Source organism: Phragmites australis, chromosome 16 (assembly GCF_958298935.1).
Source record: "Phragmites australis chromosome 16, lpPhrAust1.1, whole genome shotgun sequence".
NCBI lineage: Eukaryota > Viridiplantae > Streptophyta > Magnoliopsida > Poales > Poaceae > Phragmites > Phragmites australis.
Window position 1 is genome coordinate 21,857,531 of NC_084936.1, and position 16,034 is coordinate 21,873,564.

General features: G+C 42.7%; 2 protein-coding genes across 9 annotated transcripts; both read right to left on the reverse strand.

Moving 5' to 3' along the window:
- Nucleotides 1-854: 854 nt before the first annotated feature.
- On the reverse strand, nucleotides 855-2,094 carry LOC133895804 (chlorophyll a-b binding protein P4, chloroplastic-like). Its single transcript, XM_062336320.1, has 3 exons — nucleotides 1,839-2,094; nucleotides 1,326-1,741; nucleotides 855-1,226 (listed from the first exon to the last, which is right to left on the reverse strand). The coding sequence occupies exons 1-3, from the start codon at nucleotides 2,021-2,023 to the stop codon at nucleotides 1,093-1,095; spliced, it is 735 nt and encodes a 244-aa protein (XP_062192304.1). The 5' UTR covers nucleotides 2,024-2,094; the 3' UTR covers nucleotides 855-1,092.
- Nucleotides 2,095-9,130: 7,036 nt separating this feature from the next.
- Nucleotides 9,131-15,704, reverse strand: LOC133895300 (polypyrimidine tract-binding protein homolog 1-like). Of its 8 annotated transcripts, none has more exons than XM_062335522.1 (10): nucleotides 15,323-15,704; nucleotides 13,766-13,975; nucleotides 13,010-13,072; nucleotides 12,864-12,937; nucleotides 12,679-12,774; nucleotides 12,278-12,335; nucleotides 12,091-12,195; nucleotides 11,918-11,999; nucleotides 9,948-10,060; nucleotides 9,131-9,729 (listed from the first exon to the last, which is right to left on the reverse strand). In XM_062335522.1, the coding sequence occupies exons 1-10, from the start codon at nucleotides 15,503-15,505 to the stop codon at nucleotides 9,331-9,333; spliced, it is 1,383 nt and encodes a 460-aa protein (XP_062191506.1). In that variant the 5' UTR covers nucleotides 15,506-15,704; the 3' UTR covers nucleotides 9,131-9,330. The 8 variants fall into 8 exon arrangements, 4 of the variants coding, with proteins under 4 accessions (XP_062191506.1, XP_062191507.1, XP_062191509.1 ...); XM_062335523.1 differs by having other exon boundaries at nucleotides 9,586-9,729; nucleotides 9,995-10,060; XR_009905581.1 differs by lacking the exon at nucleotides 9,131-9,729 and adding an exon at nucleotides 11,397-11,469.
- Nucleotides 15,705-16,034: the final 330 nt, after the last annotated feature.

Below are 16,034 nucleotides of genomic sequence, written 5' to 3' on the forward strand. Positions count from 1 at the left end.
TTTTGATTATGTAATTTGTGGTTGCATATCTTGTGACTATGGAATGAATGTATGTGGATGTGTCTTATTTGCAGGAGAAGAGAGCTGCCAAATCCTGACATTGCTTCAGGATGCAGCCAGGAAATAAGTAAATCTCTTTGGGGGAATGAGACTATTAGTAACGGGTAGTAAATTCATCCATCACTGATAACCGAGTTTAGTCACGGGTAGCTTTCGAACCCATCTCTGAGACTCAATCATCAGAGATGGTTTGAAAAGATACCCATCACTAATGACTCATAACACCAGTGACGGGTTGTAGCTACCCGTCAATGGTTCCAATTAATTAGTAACGGGTGGCAAATACACTCGTCACTAATGATTCGGTCACTAGTGACGGGTTGTTGTTATAACCCGTCACTAATGACCGAGTCCTAGAGACGGGTTGGAATCTACCCGTCACTAATAACTCAGTAACCAATGACAGGTGGTAAGAAACTATCACTGATAATTCGATCATTAGTGACGGTTGGTAGTTAACACTTGTCACTAATAACCGAGTTTCAGAAACGGGTTGGAAAGCTACTTGTCACTGAGGATTGATAATTAGTGACGGGTGGTACATACACCCGTCACTAATGACGGCCACGGTGATGGGCAACAGACCAGATCAGGTCATAAGAGACGTATTTTAGTGATGGCTCAATTATGACCCGTCACTGGTGATTGTCATTAGTGACAGGTCCTAATCTGTCACTAATATTTTATCATTAGTGACACAATAAGAGTGACGTGTACCGTAACCGTCACTAATATCAGTTATCACTCGTCACTAATGTGTTATTGTACCGTAGTGAAGCAAGTAGGAGCACAAATTGACAACTCTCTACCGTTAACCTCCCTTGTAATAATGTACACTCCAATCACTCATAAGTCCTCACTCTCTTCTTCGCCATGCATGCAGCATTACAACACGGTCTGAATCCCCTCTACAGATTAACAACACAGAGCGCACACACACTGATCCAGAAATTATGGATCATCGATCGTTTCACATTGCATGTATGTCTTGCCCCCATCTCGGGTCACCAATCGATCGATCACTCGATGAACTCAACCGGAGAGCGTCTGGATGATGGTGTTGTGCCAGGGGTCGGACAAGTGCTGCAGCAGGTTGTCGAAGGGCCCCTTGCCGGTCACGTTGTGCTGGATCAGGAACCCCAGGAACGCCAGCATCGCCAGCCTCCCTGCAATGCATGGACAGCCGGATGATTAGCAGCATTTCAGAGAATTGAAGCAAGTGACCTGCGGGCGGCGGCCGAGTGATCGATCAATGTGGCACTCACCGTTGGCGAGCTCCTTCTCCTTGGCCTCGAGCGTTGGCGCGAAGTTGAGCGGGTTGAAGACGCTGCCGGGGTACCCGCACTCGTGCGGCGGCAGGCTGTAGCTCTTGAAGATGGGGTCCTGGTTGACGCTTCCGGGGTTCTTGATGTCCTGCCACCGCCGGATCTCCACGTAGTGGAACAGGATGAACTCGATCACGAACAGCGTCGACGACGACGCGAAGTACTCCGACTTGCCGGCGTCGTACCACTGCGGCGCGTTGATCAGCCCGGCCTTGGTCAGCACCTCCGGGATCAGCATCCCCGCCACGCCCAGCATCGCCCACCGCCCGTTCACCAGCTCCGCCTGCACGAACCACCGCAGGTTCTCCGGGTCCTCAGCCAGCCCCAGCGGGTCGAAACCATTGTCACCGGGCAACCTGCGCGCACGCGTGCAACACATGTCCATGCGTATCAGCGCAATCGGAACACGCCGGTCAAAGTGAGAAAGGTTTGGCTGCACGTCCGGGCACTGACCTGCCGTCGAGGTAGGCGGGGGAGGGGAGGCCGGGGAGCCACTCGCCCTTGGCCTCGGCCTTGAGGCTGCGCCTCGTCGATGAGGAGGTGCGGCCAAGGCGGGTGGAGTGCCCGAGGAAGGCGGACTTGAGAGACACCGACGGGCGCAGGGCCGCAACAGGGGCGCGGGCGGTGACGGATGCCATGCTTGGGTTCCCGGGGAGTGAGGAGATGAAGTGGCGGAGGGAGAGCACGTTCGATTTTTTGCCGGCAGGTGGCAGCTGATTCGTATTAAACTGCCTGGGAGCACAGGGTGTGGCCAGGAGGCTCCGGCTGGGACGGACGGTCGAGATCGGCCGTGCTGTGGGACTGGACGGCCGAGATATGGCCTCGGACGGGTGTGGCCAATAGGAGGCGGCGGCTCTTATCCTGCGTTATCCGGATGCCGGGATACGACGGGGGAATCAAAGGGCGTGTTGCTATTGGACGGCGGTGTGAGCCGTGGCTAGTGCAGGCTGCCACGTAGGACAAGGTAAGTGTGCCAAATGGCTGGTTCAGATCGCTCGGTGCCTCGATTTTATGTTGTAGGTTGTGACTACGCTGTTGCGCCTAAGAAAAAAATCTTCCTATTAAAAATATAAGAAGAAATCTGATGCCACAGAGCCACTGGCAGACTATCTTGGTCTATTTGGTTGCACGTATTTAGAGATTTTAGATTGATGGATGCGTATAATCTTATAAAAAGTGTGTTTGGTTGTTTGTAGTACTGTTTCTGTCTGATTCGGCTGGTGGAGTATCTTAGGGTCTATTTCGTTGTACGTATTTGAAGACTTTGGGCTGGCGGATGCGTATAATCTTATAAAAAAGCTCGTTTGGTTGTCTGCATCACTGTTTCAGCATGGTCCGACAAATATTAATATATGCCTTCAACCTCACTTAGGATTCAATCTTCACTCCTCAGCCTGACCCAATGAATACAAACTCTCGTATCTACTCATTACTACAACAAATTTGGTCTTACATGACGAACCATAATCATCATGAAAGGGTTAGTTTTTGTCACAAACAACTTTTGATGACATAAATAGGTCGTCATATCCATCGTCACAAACGCTGCGTCACATAATGTGTTTTGTGAAAAAAATTTAAGGAGGGTCACAAAGTTGGCACTAGGCTGCCCGATTGGGCGGCTCATGTTCTATGACAAAATGTAATTGTCATGTATAAACCCATTTTATGAATAAAAAAAACACTTTGGTTATGCATTCTTCACCTTTGTCGTGGTTGAGAGGTATACGTAATAATAAAATGAAATTTGTGATGAAATATAATTGTATTGAAAGATGAATGTCGCAAAGGTATAAAAGATGCCAATATACATTCCATTTACAACAATGAAATATCTTCCAATAACATTTACATAAGCGTTCACAAAAGATTCATACACGAATAGCTATACTCTCTCCACACAAATATGTAACCAAAGTCAAATATCTACATCTATACAATGTTGTAAAAGAATAGCAACACCTAGAATAATTATCCAAACTATATTTAGATTCCTAGTCTGCAAAACCTATAAAGAGTGAAAAAAAAATTTAGTGTGCCTAAGTTTCTAAAGATATTAGGAATTGAAAAAAAAAATCTGATTCAACACATATACATCAAGAAAGGACACGTCGCACAACATAACAAATTAACTTCTATCTATATTTTATTCATAGATACTTAAAGATTGTATTCACCCAGGTTATGACCTTAAAACATTATCATGAGAAAATTCATGTACATGTCACGTCTGTGAGCTAGCAGATCAAATTAAATTGCCCATAATCAGCTAGAGATGCCCAAAACACCAAAGTTATGCATCATTAACTTGCAAAAAGAAACAATGGAGAATTAACTAGTGTGTGTTCTAGCAACAAGTAATTGAAATGGTTCGATATCTATTCTTTGCATAATCTTAAGAGTTAAGAAGAAATTGTTTCTGGTTCCTACATTCTAGTTCCTACACAGGCGTTTGGGGAAAAATTCACCCAATGATAGTCATATAAAATTATTCAAAGGTGTTCGCCATATATGTCCTCATCTAGAATATGAATCACTATAATCTAAGGTGAATTAGATGTCACTGGTGTACATGGAACAAGTATCAAACACTTGGTGTGCAGTAAAAATCTTGACATGACAAGAGCAAACTGGAAAGCAGCTAGGTATTAGTTCTGACAACAATCCAAATCAGACTAACATAGACTGGTTTTGGACTGATTAAAAATGAAATGGTACGTACACAGAACTCAAACCATGGATCCCTCATTAGTACTGAAGCACTAGAACCGCTCGGCCCAACTCAAAGTTTGAGAACAATGGTTACAAATACATCTGAGCAACTATGTGAATCAACTAGTAAGGGTTTAACTTTTATTGTGGAATCATTGCCCTAGAGCATAACTTGCACACAATCTGCAATATGAGTTATGGATAGGAGCGCACCAGATCTACAAACGGAGTTGAGGTGGTGGATGGAAGCTCAGTGCCATAGTGGATGGGGACAGAAGAAGATGCAGCTGGGACTGATGAGTGCCGGAGTAGGACTGCCGTCACCACCAATCTCTGGTTCTAGTGCCGCGGTGATGGATCTAGGTGCAACTTCTTCCCCAAATCCAACAATGAGGATGGAGAGTGACAAAGGTGATGGGTTAATCAGGGTGCCATTGCCGTAGATGAGAGAGGGAAGCTATAAGGGGCCAACAAGAGTTGGGCTCGCCAATGTTGACGATCGAGGTTGAGGGGAGCGGTGCACGGGTGGGGAGGGTGGGGAGCGGTGAGCAAGTGGGGAGGCTGCAGCGGCGCCGCTTGTTTGTGCAAGTCTGGGAGAAGGTAGTAGGGTTTGTAGTGATATGGACCATTGGATCCAGATCAATTGGCTACAAATTTTAATGGTTTATTGGGTTGGTTTCTTTCAGGGATGTATATGTACGGAAAAGTTATTCACCACTAGTTGTATGCAGGTCTTGGAAAAAATCAAAGGCCTATGATCGGCTATATAAAATTCCATGGAAAACAATCCAAGTTATGTTACTGAATATATAAAGTTCATGTAAACAATAAAATATGGCTGAATGCAAACAAATGGTAGGTTAATAGCACGAAAATATGTGATATTAATATTTTGATAGTAATTGGAAAAAAATCGGATGAAAATCCAAATGTCTATCTCAAAATGATGAGGAAAGTCCAAGTTTACCCTGTCACAACACAAGTTTTCTGAAATTTCAATTGTTAGCCAAACTTTTGTATGACGAATTTAGTTGATCCTATCACGAAAAGTTAGGGATATAATGACAGATGGCTATGGTCTTCTATGGCATTATTTTTCTTATTTATGACAACAATATTGAAAACGTGACAAAAATAACGGCCCAAGTTGTCCTGCCCCAAACGTTGTGATGAAATTAATGGGATCATCACAAAAAATACACTAAACATGACTTTTCTCTTTGTCATGATGCTTTTTGTCATAAAGGCTCCATTTGTTGTAGTGCATGCAGAAGGACTCCACTTATCAGTATCACAAATCATTTTCATAGGAGCAACCAATCTTAATATTAACTCTTGTATTCACTCATGTGCCTCATATTCGGTCAACCTAATTTTCTTTAGACCAGGCTAATGTCTACATGTGCATTTTTTTGCTGGCCTATACACACACCCATATTAGGAAATGTCTCTCTCCGTACCTACCCTTTTTGGCATTCACCCTAATCACCATGTCCAGCCTTCCCACTAATTAATCACCCCCCTAGTGCAGTGCTCGCACGGTTACATTCGGGCCCCTCCATGTTCATGTGCTTGCGGCAAGCTGGCCATGCCATCCTGTACAAGGCTGTTATTTCCCAGATATATTTATAGGTGAATTTGCAAAGCAAATCCATTTAAACTCTGAAAGCATATTAGTTTCAAGTTACAAGCAAATTAAATGAACTCATAAAGCGAAGTAGATGTATTTGAGAAACAAAATTAGCATAAATGCATACAAAACTGAAAAAGCATTTTGACACATTTTGAAAGGTAAATTTAAAGCAACATATAGGAAACTTAAAATTTGTGAACAAAATTCAAAAGGCAGTTTGATGCATTTTTACTAGACAAAATTAAAGCGATAGAGACAAATCGATACAAATGAAAAAAAAAACAGAAACTAGAGTAGAGCAAAAGGGAACCCACAAAACCAATGTGTGAACCCACAACATGGAGGAGGAATGTTGGTGAGGTTGCTTGCTCAACTTTGAGAATGATGTCGTGACTTGAATGCATTTGCACCCGCTGTTGGTGGGATTGAGTGCAGGGAGGACGGCCACCGTGGTGTGTCCGTCGTGCGCGCATGTGTGGCCGTGTTGTTGATGAAAGAGCTCGAGCATCTGGTGGCGGTGAGGGTTGTCGAGGCTGCTGAGCGTGACCTGGTAGAGTCCTAGCTCCTGGGAGACCATGACGAACAGAGTAGCAAGTCACCAGGCGTGACAAACTCCTTGAGATCGAGCGCCGACACCAAGCTGTGTGTCGCTAGCGAGCCCCGCTCCAGGATGCAGTTGGCCTTCATGAGCCCCACCAGCAACCTCAACCTCAACACAACGACCAGTCACAGCCTCACCACACCTGCACCGCGCGAGTCGTGACGCCATCGTTCACCGCTACCCTCCTGAGCCACATCCTTTTGCATGGTAGGGTTTAAATCTAAAGCCTCCATCCACCAAATTAGGAGAGGAGACAAAGGAGGAGATGCAATTGGAGTTGCCAGGACCTCATCTCCATCTCCAATTCCCACGACGGCGAGCCGCATCGACCGATCTGTGCTAGAACTTCCAATTCATTGTTATCGTCGCCTAGATCTAGCCGCGCGCTGACACTACGGGTGCTAAAACCAGCATAGCCACCACAGCACCATCGGAGGCCAGTACTCACTTCATTGACGATATGACTCGCCAACGAAGGAATTCCGTTAGAGTGGATCAAGTGGTCGTGGTAGCATTTCTGCTAGGGAAAGAAGAGAATGAAAGAAGAGAGAGAAAGGTGGGAATTGGGAAGGCAAATAGGTGGAGAGAGCGAGAGAGAAGAGACACACTACCCCCAGCTTGCGCATGTTTGCCTCCACTCAAAACTAACCGATCCGGATCAGACGGCATGTGGAGCATGCGGGAGGAATCACGAGCGCCCTCACGTCCGGAAAGAAGCTTTTACCATTTTCTTTTCCATAATCCACCTTAGTGTCCCTATATGAAGGCGGCGGGGAGTCCTTAGCCTTTGAACCAACCTCTAGGCTCTAGGGAATGCTCAATTGCCTCACGTCTCAACTTCAATGGTGAACTCAATGACATACAATGAAAAGGATCACACCTATTGTTCCAAACAAGGTTAATATTAGCAGGGTGAGCCCTTCCATGCAATTTTTTGCTTCGCTCTACAGCCAAATGTGTCGGACAGTAAATGGTAACTAGAAGATTTATGGTTTTCGAGAGAAGATAATTGGGAAAACGATTCATTCCTTTGCTTTCTATTTGACGCCGAAAAGGTGCTGGACTTAGTTCAGCCTGGTTCCTAACTAGTGTTCAGTTATTTTTTTAGAGCAGTCCTCCAGAGCGAGTACCCTTTAAGCTGCTCTCTATTTGAAGCCAAGGTCACTATTTCTATCTTTCCAGTGTGAGTTCCCTTTTAAGCTGCTCTCTATTTGAAGCTGAAGCCACTATTTCTATATTTGGACTTGCAGGATTTGAGAAAACCCGAAGAGGATATACAATGCTTATTCACATTGTGGGCTAGAGAGGAGTGGGAGGTCTGCCCAAGTGGAACACTAGCAACGTTTCAATCAGCACGCACTCCGTCATGCTTATGAAGTTGTGTGCACATGTACAAAGGATTCCAAGGTTCAATGTTGATATTCGATACATCAAGTCTTCTTTTCAACGGATCAAACGGTACCAGATTTAGAGTTTCCTACTGAGAAATATAGCTATTTGATTGGAAGATGCAGGAGCTGTTAATATAACGCGAGAATATGGCCGAATATAGAAAGTCCATGGTTTCCAAGGCACTTCTAGATGATATCCAACTATACCACATCTTTTCGTAGATTTTAAAAGGCTTCATTTCCAAGTTCTTGATAGATTTAAATCATTTCAAACATGGAGATTGAAGATAAAGGAGTTTGAAGTCAATTAGGATTCAAATCGTCGTAGACACGCATATTGGATTAAAAAGTACATATCTCCCACACAGAGTTTGTTTCGGACGTGTGAGTACCCTTGAAAAGCTTATTTGATAGCCTACACAATGGATATAGTCCTAACCTTTGTTTCCTTTCGGTTGCACCATAATATCAAAGAGAAACCGATAGCAGAAAGTTTGGTCTTTAATTATTCGAGTCCAAGTTGTATAATGAGTTTATTTACTATTTTAGATGTCTTAAATAGGGTGTTCCAATTAAGATCATACTTGTTTTTTGCTGAAAATTAAGGGTCTGATAGTTATCTTTTGAGCACGTGATTTTATAAATCTACAGAGACGCAAATCCCTACAATAGCAGCAAGTGAATATCTACAAATTTCACGAGTTCCGTATTCTATCTTTGGCGGGTTAAAAAAGCACAAATCCCTGCAATGTCAACTAGTGAACATCTATGATACATCATTGTTTATCTTTGATGATCCTACGTCAAAAAGAATGGACCTTCCCCGTACAAAACCTCCTGCATCCCAAATAATTCTGTAGGGTTCCTTGGCTACCAGGTGATGAGATGGAAACAACCATGTACCACTTCCGATCATGCTCTCAGCGCTCTGGGGTCATAAGGGGTAATATAATATTGAGGATCTATAAGGTTCACGTCTAAATTTGTCACACATAAGATTAATCATGTTATAAATAATATAACAGTTATTTAATTGACTACCACAACTATAACAAACCATACTTTATTAACTCCCTAACCCACATATCATACAAATTTTTTTACTAACTATACTATACTTGTGACTAAAAATTTCTTAACCACACTTTTTATAACAAACCACAATTGACTAACCTTGAACGTTAGAAACTTAGACCCAAGGAAACAGACCATGATCATTTGAGCGTGCTAACATAGCCAGCACTTCTTGCCACAAAAAGTACAGCCCAAAGCAAGAGAGCTATATATCCCATAGCTGCAGGTGAGTACATAAATGAGAAACACAACAGTCGCATCTGCACCAAGAGATCATGAGGCATTAAAAAAACTCGAGGAATGGAGCTCAACACCACCAATACATCATGAGGGATGATAGATTAACATTTCTATTTTGGTGGGCAGTTCACAGACAACTGACGCAGAGGTATACTTGCGAAGGGAGCTTGCAAGTGACAAGAGCTACATGGAAGAGTTACAATGCACTTCCAAAATTTCAAAAAGGCACATGCAAACCTTAATGGTTGCAGGCAACATGCGCAATTTCTCTCCCTTATATCAAACAGAACAAGCTTATTTCTGGAAGTACATTGGTTGGCCAGCTGGTGGTGCATGCGGCGGGGCAGCAGGGGGTATGCCGTACTGTGGCATCTGCTGTGACGCCTGAAATGATACTGGTGGGGCACCAGAACTGGATCCAACAGCAGGATAGTGAGAAATGGAATTTGCCATCAATGGTTGGCTCGTGTATGCGGTTGATGCAGGTGCGAAACCCCCTGCATGCATGTTAGGATTCCAAGCCAGCATGTGTCCAACAGGAGTTGCTGCTGCTGTGCTTTGATAAAATGGAGCAGCCGGTGCAGTGTTCTGCCATGCCACTCCGGAAGAGCTTAGAGCTGGCACTTGTGCAGCAGCTTGCAGTTGAACATTAGGGTCTGAAATAGTGTAGTCTCTGCTTCTCTCATCATGCGCCTGAATGCCAGCAAATAGGTCTCCGGTAAGAACAAGGCGAAAGCGGGGAACATGAAGAAAAAGGAAAAGATGTTGAGAAAGCGTACTTTGTCAAATTGAATGGACAGCAATAGGTATTCTTTTTTACTAATTGAGCCACATTCATTATTCATTAGTCGACAAGGGTATGTACTTTATTGTTTGCTAATTTACACAGCCTGAAAAACTACTATTTATACCTTTACATTGAGATCAGTATGACGAGAGTATGACAGATGAAGCTTACAGTAACCACCATCATATATGCAGTGTCCCTCCAAAGCTTGTTTAGCAACTGCTGCAGTTGTTATATCTACAAATATTGCTTGTGTCAGTCATATGAATGATGAACCTCTGTATTCTCTATTAAATATTAATGCTATAGTGCCAAGGCAAGAGGGTAAATAGAATTAGTGATTCCACTTGCAAACAAGAAATAAATTTACAGTATGCTACGGATCCAGGAGACGTGATGCCAAAAGTGTGGACGAAAGGGTATTTAAAGTTTCATATTACATCAAAGCAATTCACTTACAGGTTACAACTACACCAATGACAACCAATGGAAATAGTATTGAACATCATAGACCTGATAAGATGAATGCTTTACAGTATGGAAATAGTATTCACTTACAAGTTACAACTGCACCAATGACAACCAAAGATGTGTCATCTCTGAAACACCGATACATCCAAATGCCCACGTATCCGTATCGGATACCGTATCTGATACCGATACGCGCCGGATCCGCCAAGTATCCGAATAAAAATAAATATTGAAAATTCGGATACTTGTGGGATACATTTAGGATACTGCCCAGCACAGTCCAGCCCAATCGCATCTCCCAACAGCATAACCTAATGACGTTGCATCTCCCAGCCGCATCTCAGCTGCATCTCCCACGCCTCCCTCTCGCCCGTCGCCACCACTCCCGCAGCGCCGGCGTCAATGCCCTCCACCACCTGCCGGCTGTGAGTTCCTCTCCTCCATGGCTCCCCCTTTTCCTCCTTTCTTCCCCTCCTTGTTCTTCTGATTTTTGATCGTCAATGACCATGTGTAGGCGGCGGCAGGCAACATTGTGGGGGCGATGGCTGCAAGATGGTGTTTGGGGCTGCGGCTGTCATCGAAGTAGTCTGCTCACTGGCTTGCCCAACCCCAATGGCATAAGGATGATGGTGAAACCCATGCCACCACCGCACGCCAATCTATTATGTATTAGCTAGTGGCCACGCGTTGCCGAATACAAGTTGGAGACTTGGAGTAGAACATGGGAGTAACATATTAATGTTTTTTTTTTAAATAGTAAAACATATCCACGTATTAGGTTTCCTGGGAAAATGGCGTATCCCCGTATCCGTATCGGTCCGATACCAATACACATATCCGTATCGGTGCTGCCTAGTGTCATGATAAGCTAGAGAAACCAACCGCATATCAGACGGAAAGATGATATTTTCAACAGCAGAAATACCGATAACACTTCTACTATGACCCCCAACATCGCTAAACTTGTAAGCATACCTAAAGCAGGACGGGGGAAAATGCCAGGAGGAAAGTGCAATGATGACAGAAAGAAAGCTCTGAAGCAAGCCTCTAGTAAGAAAGAGAATATGCTTACAGCAAAAGGTAAAAATGATCAAGAAATTACTAAAGGCAACTTTATAGCTGCGGAAAGTTGCAGATGTCCATTTTAAGCCTTCACGAACTCCAACACCTCTCTGCTGAAGTTTCCAAACTTAGAAACTTATGATGTATAAACACATATTTAGCTTATAATCAGCATGGCATCAGTAAGATGCCCAACAGTTTAGTAGTCCCTCCAATTTTTTTATAAGGCTTATTTTGATTGGGCACAGGGATTAAGATGGTTATACGGAAAAAGGGAAATGGCCTCTTGGGAATAAGGGAGAGAATAACAGTGTGACTGGTTACTCATAATGTTAAAAAAGAGAGGGAAGATAAATCAGGGAAAGACATAAAAATGTCATTAAATTTGCATACAGTTTGAATCAAGATTCAAAACACTACAAGCCTTATATTTTGAAACTAAGGGAGTATGATATATGAGCCGTGCTCCAACTGTGTAATCAATTTACAACTACATGCCAAGGAAATAAATTATAGCACATCCAATAGATCAGGTGTTGTTGGGAAAGAGTTGGCACATACCTGGATATTGAATTAGAGCCTGCATTCCACCGTTCTTCTCAAACATTGCAATTTTTTGAACAGTACCAAAAGCAGAGAACACCTGAAGTTATCCCATTAAGCTGATTATACAACTTGCCTTACGAATCATTTTCTTTACTTTAAATAAATACAAGGTACTGGATTATTCTTACAGTGTGTAGAACATCCACAGTCACAGCATACTGCATGTTCTCAATTGATGCTAAAAGCACATTGCTCTCAGGCTCCTTTATCTTCCCATCAAGGCCCACCGTGGGCTGAAAAATTTCCGTTGTGTAAGCAACAATGGAAAGGGAAAAGGAAACAAAACAGCATTAGATATGAATATATGAAGCATACCTGCACTATCCCCTCAATTGCAGTTTGGTTCACAGGAAGATAAGGATTAGTGTAATCCCTGCTCAACAAAAAATAGTGTTACAAGTGGGTAGACAGATAGCGAAGCACTAAAGAAGGCAATACTATTTTTTAAGTAGTATCAACAAGAATATACAAGACTTGAAGCTTTTGCGGCATTTATTTATTCAGGCATGGGAGCTAAGAACCATTAGTCATAATGCCATGAGAATAAGAACAGCAAAAGAGAGAAAAAAAATAGAAGCATTAGACTTGCATGCATGCCTTATATTTTGGAACAAGATTGCCAAAAATATAAGCCTTAAATTTCAAAATGGAGGGAGTACACAATATGCAAAAGAGAATTCTAGATCGAATTCAGAACTTATGCCACATCCTTGTACCTGCTGCGATGCGACTGAAATTTGATATTCAAATCCTTATGCGCAGAAAAGGTTATGCGCATGTGGCTCGCAATGATATGTTCTGGAAGCAAATATCTGAAAGATAAAAGTAACATAAGTAACTTTGTGTTAAAGATCTACTAATCAGCCTAATCTACAATAGTAAAATTGTAAAAATGCACTACTTTGGGATGCTTCTTCCATCCAATGAGTTTTTCGCTTCAACAGCAGTTGGAGCATCAGTATACTGGATAAGCGCCTGTGAAAAATTCAACTGTTAAGCTCAATGTACAACAAATGTACATGCAACTCGACGGAAGAACTATGTTACCTGGAAACCAGCTGCTTTCTCGAAAGTAGCTATCTTGTGAACAAACCCAAATGCCGAAAATACCTAAAATAAATTAGTCACAAACAGTTGTTAGATAGATTGAGAATATGAGCCTACTGTCAACCAACTGGCTGAATAGCAAGCGCAAGGTTAAGCGGAGAAAGAATGGAGCAGTGCAGTGAATCATGCTGGATGCATGAATTCATGACCTAGTTACTATGAGAATATGTAATATTCAGAGGATTTATATACTGGAGGAAGCCAAATTTAACAAATAATGAATGTAGTAGAAACAGGAGCAGTTTTCTGTTCTTCCTTTCAATTTGGTGTTCTCAGTTAAGCACTTGTCTGGCGCACCTTGTACTATTATTCTGGGATGAAGCAATGTCATGGATTTTTGGATTTCCTAATCTTATATTTCTTGCCAAGAACCAGGATATTCCTAAACTTTATGAATTAATATAATATAATAAACAGTAATTACATACATTTAAGGAAAAACAGTGAGTGTCAACTGCCAAGAAGATCTGGGCAAGTACAATTATGCAGATAGTTCATGTCAATCCCAGACATGCTTTGAAAAAGATATGTTGAAACCGAAAGAAGATTTCCTATGGAGACTCTGATATCATCGCCACAAAGGTTCATTGTGAAACAATAATTAATACATAGATTTATACAGCCCAAGTGATGCAGCAAGCTGCTCTAGTAGCTAAAATGAATGCATGTAACACATAAATATATACTAACACTTACCAAATGAATGACTTCTATGGTAACATCATTAGGCTGAACACCTTCAAAAGTGACAAGAAGGACATTGCCAGAAGAATCACCAGTGCCTTTATTGTTGGTAATTTCTTGCCTGTTTGAATATTGGATATATACAGTTTTACCACGGACTTGAGCAGGCTCTGAAGATGACGCATAATAAGAAACCATTGAAATTGCCTGGTTTTGATCCGCCTGAAAATGAGCATGTTTAGGGGTAAAGAGTAAAGAACCCATCGACTCGGTTAGAAGTTCCAATCATATACAACTGAAAGCTATTCAAGGTCCATCCTACAGTCCACCCTTTCACTTCAAGCCTTCCCATAAAACAATTTGGAAAATAAGAAATTTCTGCAACTAGTAAAGTATTTTCGTAATGTTCCCTTTTGTGTATAGAACCAAACATTTTTATATAATCTGCCTTTCCTAGGCCCTTGAGAAATTCAAAAGATCTGACCACAAGCCATTTAGCATTTAACCCTATCAAAACAAAGTTTCCATTGAAATTAGTTATGTCTACCATAACAATTGGTGCTGCAAAATATATAGCAATTAGACAGGTGTCTCGTTCCTGATTCCAACCAGTCATATTACAGGATGAGGAACACAAATCTCTAAGCAATCGACAGTCCAGCCCATATAGAACAAGTAGCCACTATTAGATAAAAAAGAGTATCAGAAAAGTTCATAATCCTCCCAGTTCCAAAGTTCAATCCGCTTTCACATCATCTCACTCTTATCACTGTGCGCTAAACTCTGGAAACTTGCCCGCTCACAGCAAAAATGTTAAAACAGTGATCTATTGCTCTACATGTACACACCTGAGTAAGTTAGCAAATAAAATCAGTTTCCCCCCACAATATCAGCATAGCACATGTTCCACGAGACAAAGAAAAATTGAATGACAAGGTATGTGGCCACTTATGATAAGTACAAACTCAACAAAGGTCTAGCTTACTGCTTATATTTGCTTGGACACAGCCACGGATTACCAACAAAACCCATGTGATACTATCATACCTAACCATAAGGAAACCATGTGCATGAACATATTACGATCTCTAGTGAGAAGAGAACAACATATTTCTAACATGTGCCATAAAGTCGATGGATATCATTCAATAGTGGCACAATGTTGCTAAGCTGTAAGTGATTGTGAACAGTAATCCACCCCTAATTCAATCAAATAATCCTCCCCCCACCCTCAAATTTCAATCAAATAACAGTAAACCATCAGTAAGTGACTCCCTCGCGGTACAGGACAAGATCAGATTTTGTTTCTCCCTTAAAAAATGATCTAGAACATGCTCCCAAAAAAAAAATCTAGAACCCGACAGACCACTGCTTATACCACGAAGGACGCCAAGCAACAGTCCTATCACTAGACGAAATAGCCTAAACCCTAAATCGCATCTGTAACGCGAATTCCTCCAAATCCCAGCCATCCCCCCGCACCAACTGTACAGACCCACGCAAATCGCGGCCGAGATTGGAGTCGACACGGAGAGTGGAGCAGGGCAAGGCAAGGGCAGGGGCGCTTACGAATTCGACGAAGGCCTGGTTGTGGTTAGCGCCGACGTTGCACATGGTGTTGACAACCCTGCCGAAGGGCTTGCAGAGCTCGACGAGCTCCTCCTCGGTGCACTCCCATGGCATGTTCCGCAGGTGCAGCACCTTGGAAGGCGTCTGCGTGTACCGGAACTGCGTCGCCGACCCCGGCGGCATCCTCACTCACTCGCTTGGCCCTCTCCGGCGGCAGCGAGTGCGCTGCTAGGGTTAGGGTTTGGCGGGTTTTCTTATCGCGGCGCGGGTGGAGCAGATCAGCAGAGTCGGGGAGGGGGAAGGAAGCGCGGCTGTTGAGGGGAGAGAGAAAGAAAGAGAGATTGATTGACTGGGTCGGGTTGGGTTGTACGGGGGAGTATGGTGCAAACGTTCGAGTCGCAGACTGAGCCCTCTTATCTGGGGTCAGAGGGAGATTCTGTCACCTAGATTCTACTTTCATATTTAACACTGGTACTTATCTTTATCATGGAATTAAATTTTAGATTGTTGGAATATTTTTCACTAATAAAGTGTGATGTGAGCTAACTCACAAGAATGACTCAAATTTTAGGAATAACAATATGTGTTTCAATGAACTGAACTCTGCATATTCATTGTATGTCCACGGTCTGTATTTACAGTGCCTTACAGAGGGCAAGTGTTTATGCATATCTCTACAGGAGTAGAGATACAAATTGTTACTAAACAACCG

Coding starts and splice junctions, on each gene's coding strand:
- LOC133895804 (XM_062336320.1), bottom strand. CDS start 2,023: ATGGCATCCGTCACCGCCCGCGCCCCTGTTGCGGCCCTGCGCCCGTCG. Junction 1,742..1,838: donor CCCGCCTACCTCGACGGCAG/GTCAGTGCCCGG, acceptor GCGTGCGCGCAG/GTTGCCCGGTGACAATGGTT. Junction 1,227..1,325: donor GGAGAAGGAGCTCGCCAACG/GTGAGTGCCACA, acceptor CATGCATTGCAG/GGAGGCTGGCGATGCTGGCG.
- LOC133895300 (XM_062335522.1), bottom strand. CDS start 15,505: ATGCCGCCGGGGTCGGCGACGCAGTTCCGGTACACGCAGACGCCTTCC. Junction 13,976..15,322: donor ACCAGGCCTTCGTCGAATTC/GTAAGCGCCCCT, acceptor GCTCATTTTCAG/GCGGATCAAAACCAGGCAAT. Junction 9,730..9,947: donor ATACTGATCTCAATGTAAAG/GTATAAATAGTA, acceptor GCTGGCATTCAG/GCGCATGATGAGAGAAGCAG.